Source organism: Electrona antarctica (genome assembly GCF_951216825.1).
Source record: "Electrona antarctica genome assembly, chromosome: 18".
Taxonomy (NCBI): domain Eukaryota; kingdom Metazoa; phylum Chordata; class Actinopteri; order Myctophiformes; family Myctophidae; genus Electrona; species Electrona antarctica.
In genome coordinates, this window is record NC_136799.1 from 20,021,517 (window position 1) to 20,045,488 (window position 23,972).

At 40.6% G+C, this 23,972-nt stretch overlaps 1 protein-coding gene across 1 annotated transcript; it reads right to left on the reverse strand.

Moving 5' to 3' along the window:
• Positions 1-678: 678 nt before the first annotated feature.
• slc39a9 (solute carrier family 39 member 9) lies at positions 679-23,766 on the reverse strand. The gene is made up of 7 exons (XM_079528897.1): positions 23,206-23,766; positions 22,800-22,908; positions 9,286-9,489; positions 7,025-7,093; positions 5,460-5,545; positions 5,201-5,335; positions 679-3,691 (listed from the first exon to the last, which is right to left on the reverse strand). Exons 1-7 carry the CDS (start codon positions 23,299-23,301, stop codon positions 3,461-3,463), a joined length of 930 nt encoding a protein of 309 aa, XP_079385023.1. The 5' UTR covers positions 23,302-23,766; the 3' UTR covers positions 679-3,460.
• Positions 23,767-23,972: the final 206 nt, after the last annotated feature.

The window sequence follows — 23,972 nt, forward strand, 5'->3', positions numbered from 1 at the left end:
CATGTAATGAAAACAGATTAACTTATAGAACATGTGGCAAGAGATAAGGACCTATAATGCAGAAGAGATTATAAAAAAAATATTGATGGTTCTACTGCCGCTTCCAGAAAAGAAAATGTAATCAGGACATATTTTCTTTAAAAATAAACCAGCGGTGTCAAACCCATTTTAGGGTAAGGGCCACATTGGGTGGAGGGCGACTTCACTTACCCTTCTCTTTGATGTCCAGCCTATTGTCAGTCAGTTAACTACAGTAGCCACTATAAATGTGTAAAGTAAGATCACTTTACTGACATTAATTTTTGTCCAAAAATCCTTGGCACCGACCATGGTTCTGAACTGCAATTTTGCTGCTTAAATATAAGCAGGTCACCATTAATGATAAAACCATGACACTGTCCGTGGTGCTGAAAATACACTCCCATTGCAGTGGTGCTGGCATGTGTGCGGTCAACTGGCACCCTTTTCTGTCTTGCAGGTTGCAATTTGCTTAGCTCACTAAGCGCAATTTGTGGTTATATCAACTATTCTTCGTGAATTTTCAAATTATTTTATTAAAAAAAGAATGTGGGTGGCTCGCACATACCCATTACAGAGAAAACCCTTAAGCATCATGTAATTAAGGCCTCTCTACTTATCCCATAATCCAGTCATTACATTTCAGACTGCACCACTTCGTAAAAACCAAAAACAACTTTAATCCGTTTGTCATTAAATGCAATGCTTCTCAACTGCTTTTTGCAATCAAAACATGGAAATAAGGCAGACCCTTCATGGAATGACAAGAAAAAGGATACCCCTTTACACCCAAAACAAGGAACCCCGACTGTAACCTACACTTGCCCAGAAGAGGGGGGTGAGGGGGTCCCTTTTGAAAACCTACAGTATAAAAAGAGAAAGCAAAATTGTCATGCAGCTTAAGGTCTGCATGCAAACAGCCCCCATCCCATCTCATCATATTGCTATCTATGCAAAGACGTCACGCGAGGATGGTTAAAACAATGGTTTCTTTTTTCATCTCATATGAAAGACTAAGTTATGTAATTAACCACTTAAATCCTAGATGCCTGGTGTCCCTCAGGGCGCTCCATTTTTCCCTCTACCAAATCCCTTTGCCAAAGATAGTAAGCGCACGAGTCATAACGTCTCATATTTTTTGCCAAATGTTCCACAATAGGGACACTAGTCACAAGTTTAGATCTTCTCCATCAACAAAAAATAACCCAATGTTTAATCCCATACATACGTCTATTGGTGTGTGTGTGTGTGTGTGTGGGGGGGTCTGTACAGTGTGTGTGTGTGTGTGTGTGGGGGGGGGTCTGTACAGTATACTTACATATACAATACACATCAACTCAGTTTTGGCAGGCAGTTACAGTAACATAATTGAAAGTATCAAACTATAACAATAAAAGACGCAGGTGTTTGTGACCAAAACATTGTAAATTAAATATTGGAAGCTTTTTTCCCCCAGGTGTATGACAATCCCTCCTTGTTCTTTAGTTACAGAACATTACACAACACTGCTTCAACCCATTTATCCTGATAAATAATCAGGAACCTACACATTTTATATTAAACTACTGTATCAAACAACAGAGTCAATGTAAGTCCTTTCATTTCAGTAAATTGGGTCACTTAAGTGTAGCAACAGTTAAAGACACAGTAGCTATGTTCCCATATAATTGTAAGGAATAAGGGTTTATGTAAAGTTTAAAATGTGACAATTGGCTACCTGAATAACCATGGAGTTCCATCAGAAAAGGGTATGTTAAATATTTGGAAAGATGACACATTTATTGTATTTCATTTTCATCGCAAAAGTTCTTTGTCAACAAAAACAAAACTATCCCCTCACGTGAGTGCCGTATATTTGAAACTTCAGTTCAACATTTACAATTACAGCTTACTTGATTGGAAACGTAGCTAATGTCAGGGATGTCAGGACATAGATCAACCCATTTTGATATGTGAACCACACAGAAACCCATTCTACAGTAGAGCTCTCTCCCATTACAGCCTGAGACACTGCTACACTCCTGCGAAACAAAGCCAGAGCCCAAACATCAGAAACATGTAAGCAGAATGCTCAGGTATGAGGACATTAACAAGTCAACTTACTCAATGAGTCTAGCCTTGGTAGGTTGAAAAGAGTTGTAGAGCTGAACAGACACACTTAACCTATGGTCCTTCCATTTGTGGTTCTTCCATGTAATGCCCTTTCCAGGCACTGTATTACTGGTAAAACACCTGTATTAGAAATACTGAACCCCTCCTCCAAACATCCATTATATCTCTCTAAACAATCACATCAATAATTCTGTACAATTAATTCTGCAAGTTCTATTAGAATTAGTTTTCAGGTAGAAAACAAACAAACAAGATTCAACAACCGAACACATGATTGAAACGGGGACTCTCAACGTGTGATCATGTTTTGAGGGTGGTCTAAGTTCGGTCACGTTGCTGGATTTGAAGCAGATGCTGTATGGACTGAACCACATGCCAGTGGCTGAAAAATCAGTAATGTAAGCCACGGACTCAAGTGTGGATTCAAGTGTAAGAAAAGGAGCTCCAAAAGTGTCCCCAGCTACAGTGAGCAAATATGTACTTGTATTGGCTGTTTTCGTCTGGTGACTGATGTACATTCCACCCACCATGCTTCCTGTAGCTCGTTGGATGACTGAAGCAAAGAAACAGAGAATTTTCCCTGGCAAGACAATAAATAAGGGTAATTTACCAACATAAAAACATGATGTCCTTACGACAATAAAAGTATCCACTTCTACTTATTATGGCACTTTAACATTCAGACAGGCCTGTGTAATTCATTGAGATAATGATGGATATAAAGCCACTCTGTACAATGGTAAAAAATGACACTTTCCTTCAAATATCCACAAGTTCAAATCAAGATCATTTAAATCTCACTAGACAACTGCCATCTAAGAAAACATTATGAAATCAGGATTGCTCATTTTGAATTTGAACATTATGTAACAATGAAGCATGACTCCACCGCGATCTATGAACCTAAAGGGTGCACCCCTGGTTTAAAAAAAAAACGAAACAAAAGGAACTATATTTTTGCTGGAATTAATAGATGTACATGGTTTTGTAAAGTTTTTGTGAAAAGTCTCATCACAAATCGCTTCTTTGTGCGTTTGTGGTAGTGTGTACTTAAGGATCACTGAAAAAGAGGGTTGTAGCGGCACTGATTCCCAACTTCCTCATCCATCCACAACTGTTCTTGGTACAAGTTGAGCTCTTAGCCTCACAGTATCCATCTCCATCAAATTAGAGCAAGCTTTGGTCTGAGCAGACCCATCAACAGATTACCAAAAGTAATAAAAAACATTTAGGATCTGTGATGTGTGAAGTCTCTGTGTGGCTTTTCGCTTCATCCCCTCAATGCCTTTTTCATCACCCCCCTTCCGCCCCAGTACTTCAGTTCTGTGGTCTAATGATGGTGGCCGATGGATAGAACCAGGGGAATAAGGCACCCCAGGACCAGAGCTACCACCTCCACCTTGGTTAGCCCCTTCCCCCCTCCGCTGCCTCCTGCGTGACTGTGGCCAGCACCACCCACCTCGGGCAGGACGTGAACTGTAGCCACATAAAGGAAAGTACCCGCTGAGAAGAGCATGGCCACACCAGTGGCATTCACGTCCGACAGGGCCTCCTTACTGCTCTGTAGAGGGGAAGAGATCACAGGAGGGTTAAAACATTATGGTTATAATGATAGAGCAAGCAGTGTGGCACAAGGGATGGATGCAATTTTTTAATTGTTAGATATAGAACTCCCTTTAATTGCGGTACAAATCAAATTTCAAGCGTTTGACATCCATGTGTACATCCTGTAACGCATCACCCACAGCCACTTCATTGCAAATTGCAAATGGATTGACTTCTATACTAGAACAGTGCCCGTTGGGGGGGGGGGGGGGGGGGGGGTGATCAGGTAGGTGGCAGTGGAGCACTGGCCTACTTTGGAACGATGCAAGTTGGAAATGGATGCCCCACCCAGTTATTATGTCTGTGTCCCTTTTATGCACATATATGGAGTTCTTTGTCAGGCATGCCCAAATATTGAGTCTATGCAAATGTCAGAACATTGTGATGTCAGAACAATCATTGTGATGTCGGAACAGGTCAGCTCCATATATGGAGATATAGGGGCTCCATATGGAGGTGAGGAGGGGATTTTCAGCGGATTCCGTCGTTCTTCAGGGTTCTTGGAAACGCCCCCAGCCACTGCATTTAGTTTTACTGAGGTTATGGTTAGGTATAGTTTTACTGAGGTTAGATTTAGGCTGTCAATCACAGCCACTGCCAATCACAGCGCACCCTCTATTCAAGTCCGCTGAAGGTCCCATGTTTGCTATATGGAGATACAGTATAGGGGTGATCAGGTCCAGAGCCCGGGCAGAGGCTTTTGTGCTGGTTCTGGACAACCAGCTATCCGACGGACTCGACACCGGGAACTGCACTCCATGTTTAGTCGGTGCGGCCAGTGGTTCTCGAGTTACGTAGAGTAGAGTTTAGAGTAGAGTTTATTTATTTTGGTCATTAAAAACAATACAGTGCCTGCTTTGTGTTTTTTTTGCAAAAAAGAAATATTGACCAAAAAGGTGTAGGCTGAAGCCTAAGCTTATTGTGCCTACCCTTCTAACAAATAATGGACTTTCATATGTAAAAATAATACAATAATACGTGGATTAATACAGATGTGTGTACGTACGTACGTACGTACACACACGCACGCACGCACGCACGCACGCACGCACGCACGCACGCACGTACATTTATTTGCAAATATGTTGCATTGGAGGTGAATAAAGAAGGAAAGGCAAAGTATACCAGAAAGGATATTAGAGCATAAGACCCTAATGCATTGCTAGACAGGAGGGAGTGGAAGACAGCCGGAGACCGGGATGGCTTTTTTTCCACATTTTTATACCTCATATTTTGTTGCGTTTTTACGCTGTGCGATAGAACATGGTATCAAATGTTTTTCAGGGCATTCAAATTCAGAAATGTCTGAGTATTGTGACAACACTAGTGTCAAGTACTCACCCTAAACCTAACTCCCACGGGGCAGCACACCTAAACCTAACCTTAACCAATGACTAGTCTAAACTAAGTATGCACCCCTGTCTAAAGAGTATCCATAATAAGATAAACGAAAAAAAAGTCCTACCTGACTGAGACCCAAGAAGGTGAGCATGGCAAGGACCGGTGCTGCCAAGGCAAAGACGAGGAGATGTTTGCGGATGCGGTTCCTCTCCAGACCGGCATGCATGAGGAAGGATACCAGGCCAAATGCTGCTGGAGCCTGGCAAATAATACAGGGTTTTTAGGATAAACAGTTTTGCATGCACATTTATTCTCACACACATTTAGTTAATCCTAACAATGACAAAAGTTGGTTTAGGTTTAAGTATTCTGGTTAGTATTACCTTGTGCAACATGATGGCCACAAAGACAATGAGCTGAACACTGGTCTGAGAGGTGGAGGCAGCCGCTCCGAGGGCCACACCATCCGCTGGAGGACACGTACAAAGACACCGATTAATTTATACAAGCTACGAACTTGGAGGATTTGACCATTAGTAGTGGTATAAAAATCTATTGTGTACAGTTATAGTTGTTTACCTAACAGTGGCAGGTACAACAGACAGACTTGACTAAATGTATCAGTATTTGGCTAGTTCTACCCTGGTTTCCCAAAACCCTCAAGTTAAACATCATGGCATTGGCCAGGCATAACTCAAGTGCCTGCAGTTGGTGCAGAATGCGGCTGGCCATGCAGGGACGGTGATGAGGTGGTGATGATGTTCTTCTCCTTTTTGCACTAGGTATGTTGGTGTGTGTGGCATTAACACTAGTGGCATTCAGCCCGACCTTCAGAACACAATATAGAAGACATAGGTCTATATATTATCATCACAGCAGCCAGCAGCAGTTTGGCACATCATCAGAATACAATCTGCATTACCTTCCACGTGAACCTTCTCCTCCAACTCGATAACGTTATCATGTTTGTTTGTTACTTATTTTCTGAGCCATGCAAATAAACAACCCGCACTGACCGGAGACGGAGAGGTTCATATGATGTGCCCCGCGAGTAAAGCTAAACCAGAAACAGGACAGTCATTGCGTCAGCACGGATGTAGCCTCGGAAAGCCAGACGTTTTATTTCCAGCATGGAGGTGAGGGGGATATCGTTTGGGGATAAAGTTTCCGCGCTTCTATCTGTTACTTCTCTGACACAGCGCAGTTCAAACTTCAAATTCAGCCTGTCAATAGTGGGACACCGCGCGCTGAGAGCCACAGCTGCAGTTGGTTTTTAATTAAGGGCGCGTTCTGAATGCAATGCAAACTAATAGGTGAGTGCGCTCCGGTGCATATATGCAAAGGGGAATAATGACTTCTGTCTGTGACAATAATCAATGCTACAGTTTGAATTCTGTACACACGCACACAGAGCAAAAAATGTTTTTTTTTTTTTTAACATTCGACTTCTCCTAATCTGAATAGACTTGTGTTAATGAAATCGATAAATCAAAATTAGTGAATGCCCTACTGTGTATTGTATTGTATGCTGCAGGGCGGGTCCTTAGGGTCCAAGACAAATTTCGCCTTCAGGAGACAAAATAAATAAGCCTTGAACCTTGGCTCAAGGATCCTTACACCCCACAAAGGGCACTGAGGTCAGCAAACAAGCTGCTCTTGGAGGTTCCCGAGACTAATTTAAGGAGTAGGGGCGACCGTGCCTTTGCTGCTGCTGCTCATCCTACGCTCTGGAACAGCTTGCCCTTTCATATAAAAGAATGCTAACTGTTGAATCCATTAAATCACTCCTCAAAACACATTTTTATTCTTTGGCTTTTAACTGCACTTAATGTTTGTGTCTTGTTTTGTGTTGTACGTACTTCTGTTGACGGTTTTGTTCTCACCCTGTACAGCACTAAAAAAAATAGAAAATTGCATATTCTGTGCATCATCGAGTGTTAAAACCCACCTGCAGCATGGACCACAAGTCCCAAGGTGGTGGTTATCTTTGAGGATGCAATTCTAGCTGCCTCTGGATCTAAACATGACAAACACAAATCAGAGAGACATCTGTGATGAACACTAGAGACAGTGACAGAAAACATGTCCTAACAATTAAAGCTTCAAGGAGAACATTTCATTCTTACATAACAATTTACAGTTCTTCTCATAGCAATTTCCACTTTTTTGAACAAATTGGACAAAGACAACTGATCAGAAATTTGAATGAGAGATGGACTCTATAGTACAGCAGGGGTAGTTTTAATATTAATTGCATGTTGTCGCTGTTGGGCAGAAACCAGCTCAATTTTTTTCTCTATAAATAACACTATTGAATACCCTTTACGTCTGTGTGGGTTAAAATATAATAACCAATTAAAATAATTAAAAAGCACTTTTCTGACAAACTCCATTGATTTGTCGGCTAAACCAGCTAACTCCACCAGAGGGGGTGGAGTTAGCTGGTTAGACCCTCTCTCCTGTGTGGCACACAGAGCTGCAGCAGCCTGCAGAGCGGAAGAAAACAAACTTGAAGAACGAGATATGTTTTTTTTGCCTCCATAGTTAGTGTACCCAACCCGTTTATCAAACATAGCACTGACGCTAATGTTATGAAAATAATTCTATTTCTAAAATCTATGTAGTGTTTTCTGAAGAGCGCAATGCGACAAGAAATTAGTTCATATACTGTAGCATTTCTCTCGCTAGTTCTACTGAAACTGCAACCCTGTCTCTGTGAATCCCTCGTTGCAGAAGTTATTGTAATATTTATAGTCCTGCTTAAAGGGTAAGACCACTTTTTTAGAGGTTTGGGTTGTTTTCTTACCTTTGGAAACGACAGACAAACAACAAATGGATTTGATCTCGTCCGCTTGTCACTAAAAACATACACAATGGACGTGTTTGAGGGAGACACTTTAGAAGACACATGTAAAGTGTCTGTGTCTGGGACTGCTCGTATGCTGCAGCTGGGTGCATCTCAAACAGTGTGGAGACTTCCGTTTACAAACGAAACCTCGCAAGACGTCCCCGCGACAATGGAAGTCAGTGAGCTGACTATTTATTTCTTAAATTGCTAATAAACAACACAACGGAGTGAAATAACTCATGGAATGGAATAGTTTGCCCATAATAAGGTAAGAAAACAACCCAAACCTCTCAAAAAGTGGTCTTACCCTTTAAGTGCTTATTATTGTAGGCCTATATAAGCAGAGATCCATTTTCAGCTGTTCTCATCAATGATGGAGCTGGATTTTGGTAAAGTGGTGAGATAATTATTAACTATATAATAACACATGAAAGTATCTGACAACATATAAAGTCACAATACCAACTTTGATGAGGCAGTATTGCTTTGTTTCAAAAATATGTTTTTTTTTTAATTAGCTGGTTTCTGCCCGACAGCAAAGATACAATATTATGATATCTATGCTCCAGTTCAGTGGCTTTGTGGTTAGAGTGTACATCCTGAGATTGTGGGTGTGTGGGGGCGTGGTTAAATCCCCCTGCCGGGTCATACCAAAGACAAAAGAAATTGACCCAATGCCTCCCTGCTTGCCAATCAGCATTGAGGGTTGAATTGGCGGTATTGTAAGTCACTGGGACATAGTAGCATCATGTCCAGGGGGAGTATTTGTACTTTGTACATAAGGCTGCCTCGACAGAAACAGATCCTACCTATAGGTCACATGGCTATTTACTTTACTTATGAGATCTATGCATTTCTGTGCCAAAGTATGTGTCCTATCTCTCAGTTCAGGGCTGTTTAATCTGGAATGATCTACCTTTGACCATAAGAGATTGTATTTAATTTCCATCCTTTAAATTCAATCTAAAAAAATTGTTACTTGAAAACCAAACCTGTGACCATCTATAGTCTAGTAATGCACCATGGTTACTTTAGTTACAATTCTTTATTGCCATATAAAACCACTGCTAAACCATATAGATGCACTTTAAACCTTGTACTTTGTCTTTTGCCTGCCTGTTTCGTATTTATGTTTTGTGTGGGGACTGCAGATGAAAATGAGCAAAAGCAATATTAATATGCATTGTCCTGTCAAAATAAACAACCAATGTGCAATACTACTGCTTGGAAAGTCTGATTCGAATACACAAAGATGTCCAGTTCATAATATTATGAAAAAGATAATTTACACTTGAAACAGAGCTAATAAGAACCAGACAAACGCAGTACACTACACGCACACATTTACATGCACAACTGACCATCACTGTTGTGCACATGGGAGGATCCTATCTGGTCCACCAGCAGCATGAAGACAAAGCCAAGTACCAGAGACACGCCAATGTAGGCATGAAGCTGCTCGTGGCCGTGGGCATGTTCCACACTGGGCCCCAAGCCTGCTTCTGCCTCCCCCTTCGACTCAGACACCTCTACCACTCCTACCTGACTGTGAGTATGGTGCCCCCCTGCAGTCAGACAAGTGAAGAGGACAGACAGAGCAAACGCACACAAACAAGATCAATAAAACTTGAGAATATCCTTAGATAGTTGAAACCCCCTAACATCACTAACCATGACATAATAGTTACCATTTCCTAACATTAATGAAGAGAAAGAAAATTAAATCCAGACATAAGACAACACTTCAAAACATTATGTGGATTTAAATAAGACTTGAGAATGAACTGGGGCCATCCATTTGTGCTTAACAATCAGTGTTACACAAACACAGTATAAACAGTAGAGTATAAACAGTACTAGTAGACTATCATTGCATGCTGAACTTTGTTCTGTCCATCAGAGTAGGAAGCTCCTTGCATGCAACAATTGTACAGTGCTGCTTGTATGTAGAGTTCCTGGCTGTAGTACATCAAATGGCAAAACATGGCACAAAAGGTGAATGTCCACCCGTTTTCTTTGAATAGGTCCATGTGATTAAGTCAGTGCAGTCTGAATTTTGTCATTTTTGTGCACTACTTTAATAGTACCACTACCAATACATATGTTGTTGCGTGGAAGGGGCTTCCTACTTGGTTGGCTATACTGTATTTTTCATAATTTTAGGCTAGTTTGGAAGCCGTTCAACACTCATGCACCCAATAGCACCACACACACTACATGTCCTCATACACACCTCGTACTAAGGGACCACAATGGAAACAAGCTGTAGGCTTTTTGCATTATCCTGTTGATTATGGTGAGTCAGACAAATGTATGTGACATGTGATTTTACTTAATCAAGGCATCAATCAATACGTTTCTGTTGGAACATTGTCCTATCTAAATCAATCAGATCAAACTGGTAAAGGCAACAGAAGTACCCAATCAGTAAACAGCCCAAGCAGAGAATTTGAGCTATGAGTCATTAACACACTCTCACGACAGTGTTTATTATACTTAAAGGTGCAATTCATCAAATGTATGCAATTCCCGGGATTGACATTGCGACCCCATCCTACTTTAATTTGTCTGCAAGTCATTAAATGCACGTTCATAAGCACACTGGTGGTATAAAGTAGACCTTTAAGCAGTACCATTAATTAACAGAGTGTGCACCCTAGCTGCATGTGCTCAAGCAAGGTCACAGAGCGACAGAAAGATTTCTATATAGGGTCTGAGAAAGTAGAGACACGTCAGAATTCTCCATGACAGAACAAGCCTTCTGTCCTGCTTCCAGGGGCCCCGACCGTCGAGCTGATATGGAGCGAATATGATTCGCGAAATAACAGGTCGTATATATGTTACTCATATTCAAGTGCTGTTCTTATTCATCTTAGGGGAGTGCCCCCATGTAACCAATAAATATATGCCAGTGTGGGGCTAATTGGTAACACTGAGTTCTGCCTTTCATTGTACGGTGGGATGATTTAGAAGATCAAAGCTTTGGGTAGTGGGCAATCTCTGTGTGTGTATTATGCCCCCGGACCTCAGGATAAACAGAGCACTCTCACACCGTGTAGCATCAGCTGGTGACCGTCTGACGTCGACCATATCCCGTCTGCTGGCTTCTCACACAACAGAGATAAACCAACCCAAAAGGCCAAACAGCCGTTTTCCTGCACAAACTTGGGTGTTGCACTCCTTGGGGTCCCATAAAAAACTATGCTTATTGTAGGCGGAGTGCACCACCTTCAAGCTACTTGTATGAGAACTAAATTAATCTAAATTTAAGCCAAAACCAGTCATGAGATAGAAGAGGAAACAATAAAGATGTACATATTATGTGATTTGAATGGGGAACAGCACTTGAATAGCATTTAGTGTATCAATAAATGTATATCTGATCGATTAGTGCATTGCACGCTCACTCTGTGGAGTAAGGGATCGATTGGCTTAACTGATCGATTAGTGCAAATGTATATAAGGTCAAACACTCTGGGGACATGACATGCACGCTCACTCATGTGGAGGTAAGGGATCGATTGGGTCGCGAACTGATCGATTAGTGCATTACACGCTCACTCTGTGGAGTAAGGGATCGATTGGCTTAACTGATCGATTAGTGTAAATGTATATAAGTTTCATGTCTCTGGGGGACATGACATGCACGCTCACTCATGTGGAGTAAGGGATCGATTGGCTTAATGATTGATCATAAATGTGTAATTGATTACTGTAAATTTTAATTCATCCCTTCTGTAAAACTTATTTGTACATACAACAGATACTGATATACAGGAATTTAGAAAAAATGCCAAATGTACAGGCTCACAGTGTACACTGCTGAGCTTGTAGATCAGCATATTTAATAGGCCCCCTAGAGGGGAGAGCTGCAGGCAGGTTGATGTGAGACGGACTGCCACGTGGTGCCCCAGCTCACCGCCATTAAAGTACTTTAGATTTGTAACTAAGTAAAAATACTCTCCCAGTAGGGCACAAGGAAACAGTAAAGTTTCTTACTACAACCATTCTTTTCTTTTAGTTCAAGTTATTACCTTACGAACACATTCTCATTTTTTAATTTGTTGGAGTCAGATAAAGAGGTGAATGTGTTGTTTGAATTCAGGTTAACATCAATTCTCATAATAACATCTGGTCGGATACACGTCCCCACCCCCACTTCGTCTCTCTCCCCTCTGATATAATATTTCCGTTTCTCACCTGGCCAGTGGGAAACTGAATACACAAATAATCTGATATTGGAGAGAAGAGACACTGTATCCTGGTGGTTTATCAGACTAAATCGTGTAGTACATTATAAACATTATACATTTCTCACAAAAGTATTGCCAAGAACATTAATAAAAGTTGCAGTCCTAAAGGGAGACTAGCTTGAAAGGTGGCCGAGTTGTCCTTCAAAAAAGAACGGCAGAGTTTTCATTCAACAAACCATAGTTTAGATTTCTAACATTAGCAGGTAAAAGTCCCACTTTTAATTAATCCAAATGAACATCACTGACAGTGATGACTGTAAAATCAAACTCAATGGTTTTCCTTATGACAAGGGAAAAGAAATTTCAGAATGTTTGAGACAAACTGCATTTGACATGATGCAGCAGGGATCAAATAAAAACTTGATAATTCAAGTTAACAGTTCTCTAAAATATGAATACCAAGTTCTAAAATAATCAACTATAAGAGCCAAATATGCCAGAGCTTATGCTAGATGCTAAAATAATAGTGATAGTTGGGTGTGATACCATATTGACAGGTCTGTTGTGTGATTGTGTTGTATGCATGTATTATGTGTAGTATACATTTTGTAAACTAGTGTAAACACGTCATTTCCAGTTTCCAGCAATTCAGTTTAAAATAATAATAATAAATACAATACACATAAAAAACACTGACATGCCTATGCTCTGCTTGTTGCCAACTGTGTTATGTTTAAATAACTAAATGGGGCTCATATAGCTCTGTTGATTTTTGATGCTTTGCTGGGCAAACCCTAGCGATTGTTGGAAAGTTTGGGTTTTGACAAGCTGCCTAGCGCTCGCTGTAATGTTGTTATTCATTCCCATACGTGTGTGTGGGCGGTTATGCACGGCTGTGTGCGTGTGAGGGCATGTGAGAGTGTGTGTGCGTGCGCCTCTGTGCGTGCAGCGTGTGCGTGCGCCTCTGTGCGTGCGTCTCTGTGCGTGCAGCGTGTGCGTGCGTCTCTGTGCGTGCGATGCATGTGTGTGTGTGTGCGTGTGTGCTGTGAGTCAGGGATGGGAAATTTTTTGTTGTGTCTGGTACACCCACAGCTCCCCAAACACACCCCCCATCCCCCACTCCACCTCCCCCCACACCAACCCCCCCTCTCCCGGAGCACGTGGAGCTGTTTGTGCATACATACAGGCATTGATCAGTATGCAGCCATTGATCAGTAGTGTAGAGATAATGTGTCAACCTTGAGTATGTATTTCATTTTAACTCTTTGATAACCCCTGTCGTGACCGTTTCAAGTATTTTAAACATTTTTCCCTTGGAAACCGTAAGGCCATAGTTACAAAAATGTAAGTGTCATAATAATTATGACAATGAATTGAAAAATAATTGCACAAGGTGGCCCGGTAACAGCCTACTTCATGTTTTGCTTTATAACTATTGAACCGGGAGGCATAAAATCATAATTTCTTTTTCTCAAGTGTTCCCTGTCCATCTCCCCAGATAGGCCACGCCCACATGCATATAGAATACTTTTTGCTGTATTCTTCTTCAAAAAGACTGCGCTTTTGTGCATTTTTGTGCTCTTCTACAAAAAAGGTTATAGAGAAAAAAAAAGAAAAAAAAACAATTAATCAATTAAGTGGGGCTGTGCTGTGAAATAATAATAATAATAATATTATCAATTTAGGAAGGAATGACGGATGTACAGCTCACAGTGTCACACTGTGAGCTTGTAGATCAGCTACTTTCAGTTGCGTTTGTTTTCATAGACGTGGCCATTTGTGTGTGAAAGTGTGTGGTGAAAGCATGTGTGGTTTGGCAGGGATCAGCCAGATTTATGTCATAGTTTGTGTTTATTGCGAGTTGTTACGGGTTAGTGTGGACGCGCACTGAGTTGTGGGAACTGCTATCTGTTTGTTATAAATGTTATATAGTTTATGACTCATGTTATAGACCAGTATTTGTGAGCATTGTATCATGTCTGTGTATTGGTGAGGCGGACAGAACCTTTAGGCAGAAGATGGAAGGCCTTGACTGAAGGCCTGTTGTTTGTTCTATAGTGGATATTGTGGGTCAATAAAAGTGGACAGGGTCATGACATTGACTTGATAGTTTAGGTCACTGTGTATATTACCAGAGTATATCTAAAATAATCCCTCATTACAGTATAGGGATGCTAAAAGGCCATGACATCATGTTTATATAGCTACAGTCATAAATACACAGCCAATTACAAAATTGAATTATCATTATATAGTATGGTTATACTGTCTGACCACATGGTATTACATGTTCTAAAAGTATTTGGAATCTTGACATGTTCCCCTTGGGACGAGAAAATATAGAAGAAAATTGTACATTCGTAGTTCCAATCCTCCATGGCGGAAGCCTAACTCTCTCACTCAGACAGATCAGTTTCTTCTCACAAAGTCTCAGCACAAATTTGCTAAACGGGAGGGTGAGGGGAAAACAGACGAGTCTGGGGGGGGGGGGGGGGGGGGGGGGGGCTACAGAAATGCCTACTTGGAACTATTGCAAAAGTTGGCCATACCATAAATAAATGCTATGCTTTAAAAAAACAAGAATCAGCCACCTAAAACTGTTGCTTTGATTAAAAGTGCCACCTGTGATGAAAGGTTTTGTCTCTCTGACAGAGGGGGGCCCTAAGGTACCTGTTGATATCATCAGGGACACTGCGTCCAATCAGTCTGTAATTCTAGAGCATGTGTTGCCATTTTCAGAACTGTCTGTCAGTGTACAGCATATTTCAGCCCTACTCAATTGGATTAATGGCCTGGTTAGGAGGCAGGTTATATATAAAAAAAAAAGGAAAAAACAACCTGCCCCGTGACAGTTGTCAGTTTAGGAAGTGAGACCGAATTGAACGTGTTTGTTGTGTTTGTTCTCATAAAAGTGGACTAGTATTGTAACTCAAGTGGTGTTTTCAGAAGAGAGAGAGCTTGTGGAGCAGCTATTTTCATTTTTGTTTGTTTGTTTGTTCTCATAATTTGGAGAAGTGATTGCGATCACAGTGGGGTGTTTTCAGAAGAGAGAGCAACGACTTCTTACACTTAGTTGGAATCATGGCTAGGCAGTTCACAAAAATATGAGACTGTAACAGAGTGAGAGAGCTGACTTGTACTAGGCATGTGGTTATTTGTTGGGGGGGGGACAAAAGTGGCTGTAGATATTTAGTTATTGCTTAGAGTTAAGTAATAACTATGGGGGGGGCTATAGGTTGTTTCAAAGGTTAATTAACACAGCATTGGGGACCCAGTGAGGTAAAAGAAAAGTCCGCAATTCAAAATATACTTAGTAAAAGTACTAAAGTGAGAAGCAATAGATGTTGTGCAGCAATAACCAAAGTGATTATAGTGAACTATAAAGTTGTAAATCATAAGTGAAGTAAGACTTAAGTGTGAAAGAAATTGGAATAACTCAAGCTACAATTTACAATCAATTTACAATTTAGGCATTTAGCAGACACTCTTAATCCAGAGCGATTTACATTAGGCAGGAACAAAAGTATGGGAATACATCACATATATAAAATGCATTTATCAAGAAACATGCGTAAGCTAAGAACGTAACTAGAACATATCTATATAATGAACTATACATATATACTATACTATGCTATACATATGTAGGCTACTATGATGTGCTATGACTATATACAATGCAATTATTGTGCTGTCTACATGACATGCTATAAGTCCGTTTCAAATGTTATCTAAGTCTAAAAAGTGCTATCTAAGGGGGTAGGATAAGTGCTATGTAGAAGTATCTTACAGTTTCACTTAAGTGACAGTACCAGATCTGGGCATTGTAGGCCTACGGCCCGCCGGCTGACTCTGACCGGCCCGCGTAAGATTAATTGATAGGTAGAAAAGAAAACATACTTTGATTACCATAATGGCTGGGACTAAAACCGCATTGCTTTTATTTTGAAGCCCATGTATTCTCACAGTGCACATAATCTGTACGTCAACTGTGCATGTGAATGGCGAGTGATTGAGAACCTGTTTTCCTTCCTTCACCCCCCCCATATCATACGGCAGTGTTGTGCCCCGAATGTGGAATGTTTCTGAAGGTCAGAACGGTTGGGCGATGCGCCCTGAGCTTGTGGATCGTCTGCTTTCGGCAAACAGTCGACACCGTTGTACCACAAAGTAAATCTGGTGCCAAGACTCAACAATATTATCACCAGTTGGCTTGACATTGTGTTTTCATGCATGCAAGCAGAAAGTTAAAGAAAAGTCACACCCATGTGAAATGAGGGGCGCTCTTATTGTACATCATCATAAGTGATTTACTGTTTTTTTGAGTGGTGTAAACCACTCCTACAACTGGCTTTTGTGTGCATAAGAAAATGACCGTGGTTGCTATGTTCAAAATAATTTCTGACGTAATTAAATCACACCCGGGTGAACTGGATGACCGTAGCAACCGTGGTCATTTTCTCTGCGCAAAAAAAGCCAGTTGTGAAATCACATCCAGGTGTGATACATACATTTATCAAAAATGATAGCTTTTTTTACTTAACATATTTTGTGTGATTTCATTACGTCAGACATTACGTCAGACCACAGCTGATCATGCTATATAAAACCTTACACCACTCAGTTCACACGGGTGTGATTTTTTGTTATATATATAGAAATAAAATTGATATTAAGTGAATTAAGTTCAGCCTTTGGGCCGGCCCTCCAAAATATTTTCTGTTTCTAATTCGACCCCTTGGGAAAATTAATTGCCCACCCCTGGTATAGTTATTTACTTTCCACAACTAAAAAGGTATTACACCAATTATGCACTAAAGTGTGTTGATACTAACTGAACAGGACTGAAACTGGAGAGTCTGCATGAAAAGTGCCTGGTTAAGTAAAGAGGCGAGCCGGTCTACAAGCTCTCAAAGGGCCAACACATAGCGTCTAGGCAAGATTGTCCAGCCACGACCTTGGAAAGGAACACTGGGCCCGTTAAGCAGCAGTAATATAGCACTCTCATGTTTTACTCGAGTAAAAGTACCTAAGCGCTATATAGCCTGCCCTGTGTGAGATGTAAGTGTCAGGAAATCAAATGTACTTGAGTAAAAGTACCCTGCCCTGTTTTGATAATTCAAAATGTATACTCAAATAGGTGCACTAAAATATATTTGCAGTAAAATGTACTCAAAGCATCGAAAGTAAAGTAAGACTCATTGTGCAGAATGCCTCGTTTCAAGTTTTCAGTGATATATTTAAAATGAGTGTAAAGACAATAGCCAAGCTACAAGCTCTCAAATGGCCGGAATAATATAACAGTAATAGTGTAGAAATATATGTACTTAAAAATCAGTGATACCTAGGCGGAAAGGAAAGACAAACCTAAGCGAGTTTACCTTAGGTAGGCAATAAGAGGGTCCAGTCAAATACTATAGCTCTCATAATTGCACCAACCATCTAATACCAAATTTGTTTCTACAAATGTCCACGGGCAAATTCAGGGGAGGCGTGATGAATTGAGTTCAGACAGGCCGGATCATATAAAGTTATGCATTTTATCAATTATTTACCCATAAGGGAATGACTCATATAGGAATTTGAGGTCTGTCCGCCTGTCAGGTCAAGATTATTTCATCAAACTTCACATGCTAGCTTTTTATCAGCATTTAGTTTGGAATGTAAACAAATTGTGCACCCCAGTGTAGATTTCGCACACGACTACACACACCACAAGCGAGCATTAAGAATTAGAATATTAGTGACACTGCCAAATTCAAAAAATAAGTACCCAGTGTATAGGGATATGTCTTTGTCGCACTCTCACATCATAGAGAGGCTGAACTGTCAACACTCAGCCTGAAAAGTCCCACTATTACAATGTTTGTCACTGGAGGCCACGTGAAGCAGAAGGGATCTTTGGGGGACCCTTGTTTTTTCTTTGTGCTAAGAGCACTGGATCTAGAGGCAAGAGAGGCCTCAAAACAAAGACTGCTGAACATTTGTGGAGAAATGTGTTTTTTCAAGTAACACATGAGATTTTATGAACTATGCAAACAATAATGAACATTTGCTTTGCTTCTCCATCCGTTTTTCAGCTGCACAAGGAGTATACTTTCATCTTTCATCACGTGACTGAGGGACTTTGTCGTACCACCGCTCTACGGCCCAGTTACGATGTGAGAGTGTGAGAGTCAAATCTTCCTCTACCCGATTTTTATGGTACATTTGGCATTACGGCAGTACGGTACAGAAAGCACACACACAGTAAGAAGCCTGAGGGCGAGAAGCTATTATAATGTAGATGTGTAGTGCAGGTGTGCGTGATTCTGTTGCACTAAAATGTAATTCTGTTCATAATTTCAAGGCACACTTGGAAAGGGGTATAGGCTCATCATTTCATATACTTGCACCCTTAGGTTAGTTTTCTCTCTTGTGCTATTACAGTACTAATTAACCGCACAGGAAAGATATATATATATTAAATGGAAGAGTACAGTGGTTGCAGACAAGTGAGTGAATTAGAAATAATTAAATTATCTGGAAAGACTAAAATTTTGTCGCATTAGTGCATTCAAGTGCGCCAACCAGTGTTTTATTTAGATAAGACAGACTTGAGTTTAGGTTCAGTACATTTTTAAAAAATTTTACTCTGACCCTCTGACATATTTTCCCTTAAGGTTAGTTGTACTGAGATGGTTGTGGTTGCAGCCAGCCAGACAGTGAAGTTGTTGTTTCATATATAGATATTGGAGCAGTGGAATAACAGAATGCAAGACAGCAAAATGGTTCATATTTCACCCCTGATTTTGGAATATCCCAGTTCATGACCAGCAATACAGTGAATCACAATTAAGTTACAAAATGAGGTCATTCACAACAAGTGAAGAGAACAATTATAATGCACAATAAGTGGAAATGGATGAATAAATAGTGCTTACTCAATTGAGTAGACAATCTGTTCACAAAGTGACACATAACACAGTGGGACTTAAGTGGGGACCAGGGTGGGCCACAGACACATTAAGCAGGGGCAGCATGGGGCCCACAGGCTGTAGGTTGAGTAGCACTGGTATAAGAACTGAGATGCACTTATAAGGTGATGTTAAATGCTGTCGGGATAAAGTGGACTTAGAAGCAGAAAACTGGTCATCATAACAACGTCAAAGAAAATATTTAAAAAGAAGAAAATATTATATTTGTGGACAATGCATACCCCTGGTCAAGGTTATTATTGTATGGTGTTGTATGTTGTCCTGTTCTTGGAGCAGTGGGGAATCCAAAATTAGAATTTTAATTACATTATGATGAACGTGGGAATGACATTTGCAGTTGACCTGTGAACCATCACTTGTGCAGATATTTAATAGATGGGCCCCAGTTACGTGGCCAATTGTTTTGAAACATTGTTATCTACCCTTCTACCGCTGTCCTTGGGCAGCAGCAGGAAAGAACACCATGGAGTGTCATATGAGTGTCTGCGTGGGTGCTTGAGTCAAAACCTTAATAACCAAAGAAGGATTTAAGTGAACTGTTGATCACTTATAATGCCATGTTAACGCGAGAGCTTGTAGAGCTGCTATTTTCGGAAAATGTTCCCTCTATGGAGCTACATACATATGTAAAATCTAATTATGTTCCATTTTAAGGGGCCTTACAAAAGTGCGGGGTAATGAGGTTCAAGCCGATTGACATGTGAAGGTTCATTATAAATTCAAGGGGAAACTAAAATAAAAACAAAGCACAAAACACGGGATCAATATAAAGCTGTCATATAAACTAATAACCACAAAATAACGCAATAAAATAGTGAACAAAATCAAGTACTGAAGATAGTAATTTCTTTTAAAAATTATCTCCCCAAGAAAGTTTGGGGTTGACACCAGGGACTGAGATCATGAGGGAAGCTCACGTCTTGGAATAACCCCCTAACAGATTGATTCATTTTATTTCCTTTACAGTCAAGTGTGACAAGCTGCAAGTGTGATAACGTATAAATGTATAATCAAAAGTAACTAACAATTTTTGCCCCAAAGGAGGTGTCCACGGACAAGGAGGGAGACCTGAAAGATTTAGGTGTCAATAATATGTTTGTAATGTGTCATGTCAGAGGTCACTGCCATGAAGGAGGGAGAGAGAATACAAGAATGATACGATAGAACACCAAGGAGGGTGTGACGAAGAATTAAGCAAAATATAACCATAATAAATTCTCCACAGGAGCAGTGTCCAAATGTGTGTGTGTGTGTATGAAGTGTAAACGAACAGTTCCACAGAGTAACAGCACGAGCGACACTCACATACAAGGTCAGTATGCAACACCGAGATTTGACCCAGACTTTCCAAATTTGACTTAATAAGTGGACTACAGGCAAAAGTAGTCACACCTATATGCATGTTATACCAAGTGCAGTTGTAGGGGAACAAATCAATGTAGTGGATGACAGATCTGCTCCAAGGGTATACACCCTTGGAAGAGGGCCAAGAATAATGTCAATTGACCTGGTACAGGAAGATTTGTTTTATTGTTTCTAATTACATTTATCTGTGATTCTGTGTATGTCAATCAAACCGAATGCAATCTAAATAACTAACTTACTAACATAATCATGCACTAACATATTGAATGAATATACTTGCATGTAAAAAGAAATGTGTGCTTCTGTTATCACCTTGTTATGGTTCCTCTACAGTGTTAAAATAAATATAACAAAATGGAAGGGGTAAGTATGAAAACAAACACGCACAGCTACACCAGTGTTGAACTTCAAATATTTAAATATTAGACAGACCAGGAATTATAGAATATTATGTTTAGAAAAATGTATTGTCAATGAAGGGGGGAGGGGAAACCTTTGTGTGAGTTTGTTTCCTAACTACAGATGAATGGTAATCAGACAGATATATTGATTATGCCATGAGGAGTCCATATTCCCAAAATACCATTGATGTGGCCAGCGACATGCCATAACAACCTCTACCTGGGATGGCTTGCGCTGACGCGGCGAAATGAGGAGTATTGCATCATCCGAGCTTGCCATAGCTCCTGCCCCCGGAACAGAGACGGATCATGTCTCTGTTTCGAATGTGTGACACAAGGCTAGCCTTAAAATCACCTGATCAACAACAGTAGGGGATCTTTTGCCGTGAATAACGGGGCCTAATCAATTTCAAAACAAGGAGACCTGTTCTTGCTGGAAGGCTAGAAAAAAGCCCCCATGGAGATCTGTTCTAGTTGAAAGAACAAACCCCCCCCATTTTTCCCACCCTTGAAATCTGGATCGCTATGGCCGCCGATCAAGGCCTATACGTCGTGTTGTGACTCGCGATGGTCATAACAATTACACCCAACAGGATGACGGGCAAATCTAAAAGAAAAAACAATTGCCTATCCCACTTTTCGAGTGAACACTGCCCCCCAAGGGAATCAATACGGAACTGTATCTGGGAGTAAAATTTTTTGATAAAATGTTTTCTTTTACCCCATGGGGGAAGGTTACAAAAATAGTGTGTGTGGGTTATGTGGGACCCAAAATTCCTATATTGTTTTACGAATGTCAGTCATTGTGCAGAAGTGGAACATGGCCAAATGGTATGGACCTGGGATGGTTCATAGTGAAGGTTTCCCCAAAATTAACAGATCAATGAAGGTGTTTTTTCCTGTTTCACAGGTTTTTTCACATATAACAACATAACAAATTGGTTTTCCTAATCACACTTGTAATCCACTGGGACGTAAACAATGACTGGTACTGAGTAAAGAAACTACAAGAATTTTGATATGTACGTATGTGTATATTTAATATACATAATACGTACGTTGACGTGAGTGCATTGATTTATGATTGATTTGATTTTCATAAGTGACTCCATGTACTTTTATTCATATGATTGACCTAATTAATGTTTGTCATAATTTTCATTTTTATCTTTTGGAATTCAATGTTTGACTAACACCTCAAATTATGTCTCAGCTATATTATCATGCTTACAATTTAATTCAGTGATTTATAGTCCCTAATTGGTGTGCCCCTCGAACGCATGATATTACCAGGTTAAATGTCTACTTATTGATGCGTGTGGTCATTGATTACTCATGACCAAGAGAGGCTGGTGGTATAAAGTAGACCTTTAAGCAGTACCATTAATTAACAGAGTGTGCACCCTAGCTGCATGTGCTCAAGCAAGGTCACAGAGCGACAGAAAGATTTCTATATAGGGTCTGAGAAAGTAGAGACACGTCAGAATTCTCCATGACAGAACAAGCCTTCTGTCCTGCTTCCAGGGGCCCCGACCGTCGAGCTGATATGGAGCGAATATGATTCGCGAAATAACAGGTCGTATATATGTTACTCATATTCAAGTGCTGTTCTTATTCATCTTAGGGGAGTGCCCCCATGTAACCAATAAATATATGCCAGTGTGGGGCTAATTGGTAACACTGAGTTCTGCCTTTCATTGTACGGTGGGATGATTTAGAAGATCAAAGCTTTGGGTAGTGGGCAATCTCTGTGTGTGTATTATGCCCCCGGACCTCAGGATAAACAGAGCACTCTCACACCGTGTAGCATCAACACCATATAATGTTACTTTCTACATCAAGAGGAAACATAGCCCTGGTCCAGCGCGTTAGAGACTCGCTATAAGCACTGGACCAGGGCAAGAGGAAACAGATTCTTATGTTGGAGAGCAGAACTCACTTTCCAGGACCTCTTCATAGAGAGCATGAACCCCTTCAGGAATGATGACAGCCAGTGCTGTACCACACAAAAGGCCTGCTCCAAGCACTGTCACCAGCTTCAGCTTCTCCTGCAATCAACCAAGTGAAAAACAGTGGTAGTTAAGAGTCAAGAAATCTCATTATTTGTGCTCGTACATTTGTCAGAAGGTTGATTTAGAGCGCATGATGCAATTGCATCTTTGTGTTCAAGGTATTTTAACCACTAAATATTAACTTTTACTTCTGGGCGAAATGGGGATTGTGCATAGTCAAATTAATGTTAATTTAAATTTAGCCACTTGTGTCACTAAAGGGAACGGTGCGGCTCCATTTGGTGACATCGGAGTTAAATGAAGGCAAATACGCATTGTAAACATAAAACTCACCTCTGAAAAGTTGACAGCTAGAGGTATTGTCCCGGCGACATAACATCCCACCAACATGGACAGAGACAGCACACTGATCGAGCCTAAATCGTCCATAATTGCAGACTTTTGTTGCTGACTGTGCTACTACTGCAAAGCTAAGACTTTAAATCCAACTTCGTGTTAACATTTACCTTACGAGTCCAGTGTGCGCCTATATTTCACATACATATCAACCTGTAACTGTTGATGCTTCTTATATAATCAGCCAGTTTCCTCCTTTGGTGCTAGATAAAGGTTGCTACCTGGCTAGCATCTAGCTACGTTAGCTTAGGTTCAGAGACGATGCAGCATCTGGCCTGAGTGAGTGGCCTCGCCAGTCCAGCCGAGCTAGCTATTAGAAAGCACCACAAGCTGCATGCACTGGCACGCTCTTTCATGTACAATGTACCAATTTACCACATCAATCTCCTTTAACAATGTGTCATCATGTGATAATACACCCGTATTGACTAGCAGCTAAACAGCTAACAGATTGCTCACTTCACTTGTTTGGTGCAGATTAAAAATACTTCCGGGTTACCCTCCACCGCCCGCCCCTTCTAAACTGGACGTCACGTCAAACATGCCACGTCCTTCTGTTCCATCTACACACACCCCCCACACACGTCTGACGTTAATTACAGTATCTATCAGACAATGCAGACATTCCAGACAATGTGATGTCACGTTTGTCATTAAAATAGCTTATAAATGATGGCATTTTAAAGAACATGGCAGTATAAAGA

Excerpts from the sequence above, each read along its gene's own strand:
- slc39a9 (XM_079528897.1), bottom strand. The coding sequence starts at position 23,301 with ATGGACGATTTAGGCTCGATCAGTGTGCTGTCTCTGTCCATGTTGGTG. Across the intron at positions 5,546-7,024 it reads ACTTGTGGTCCATGCTGCAG|CGGATGGTGTGGCCCTCGGA; the intron begins GTGGGTTTTAAC and ends CGTGTCCTCCAG. Across the intron at positions 5,336-5,459 it reads TGGCCATCATGTTGCACAAG|GCTCCAGCAGCATTTGGCCT; the intron begins GTAATACTAACC and ends ATTATTTGCCAG.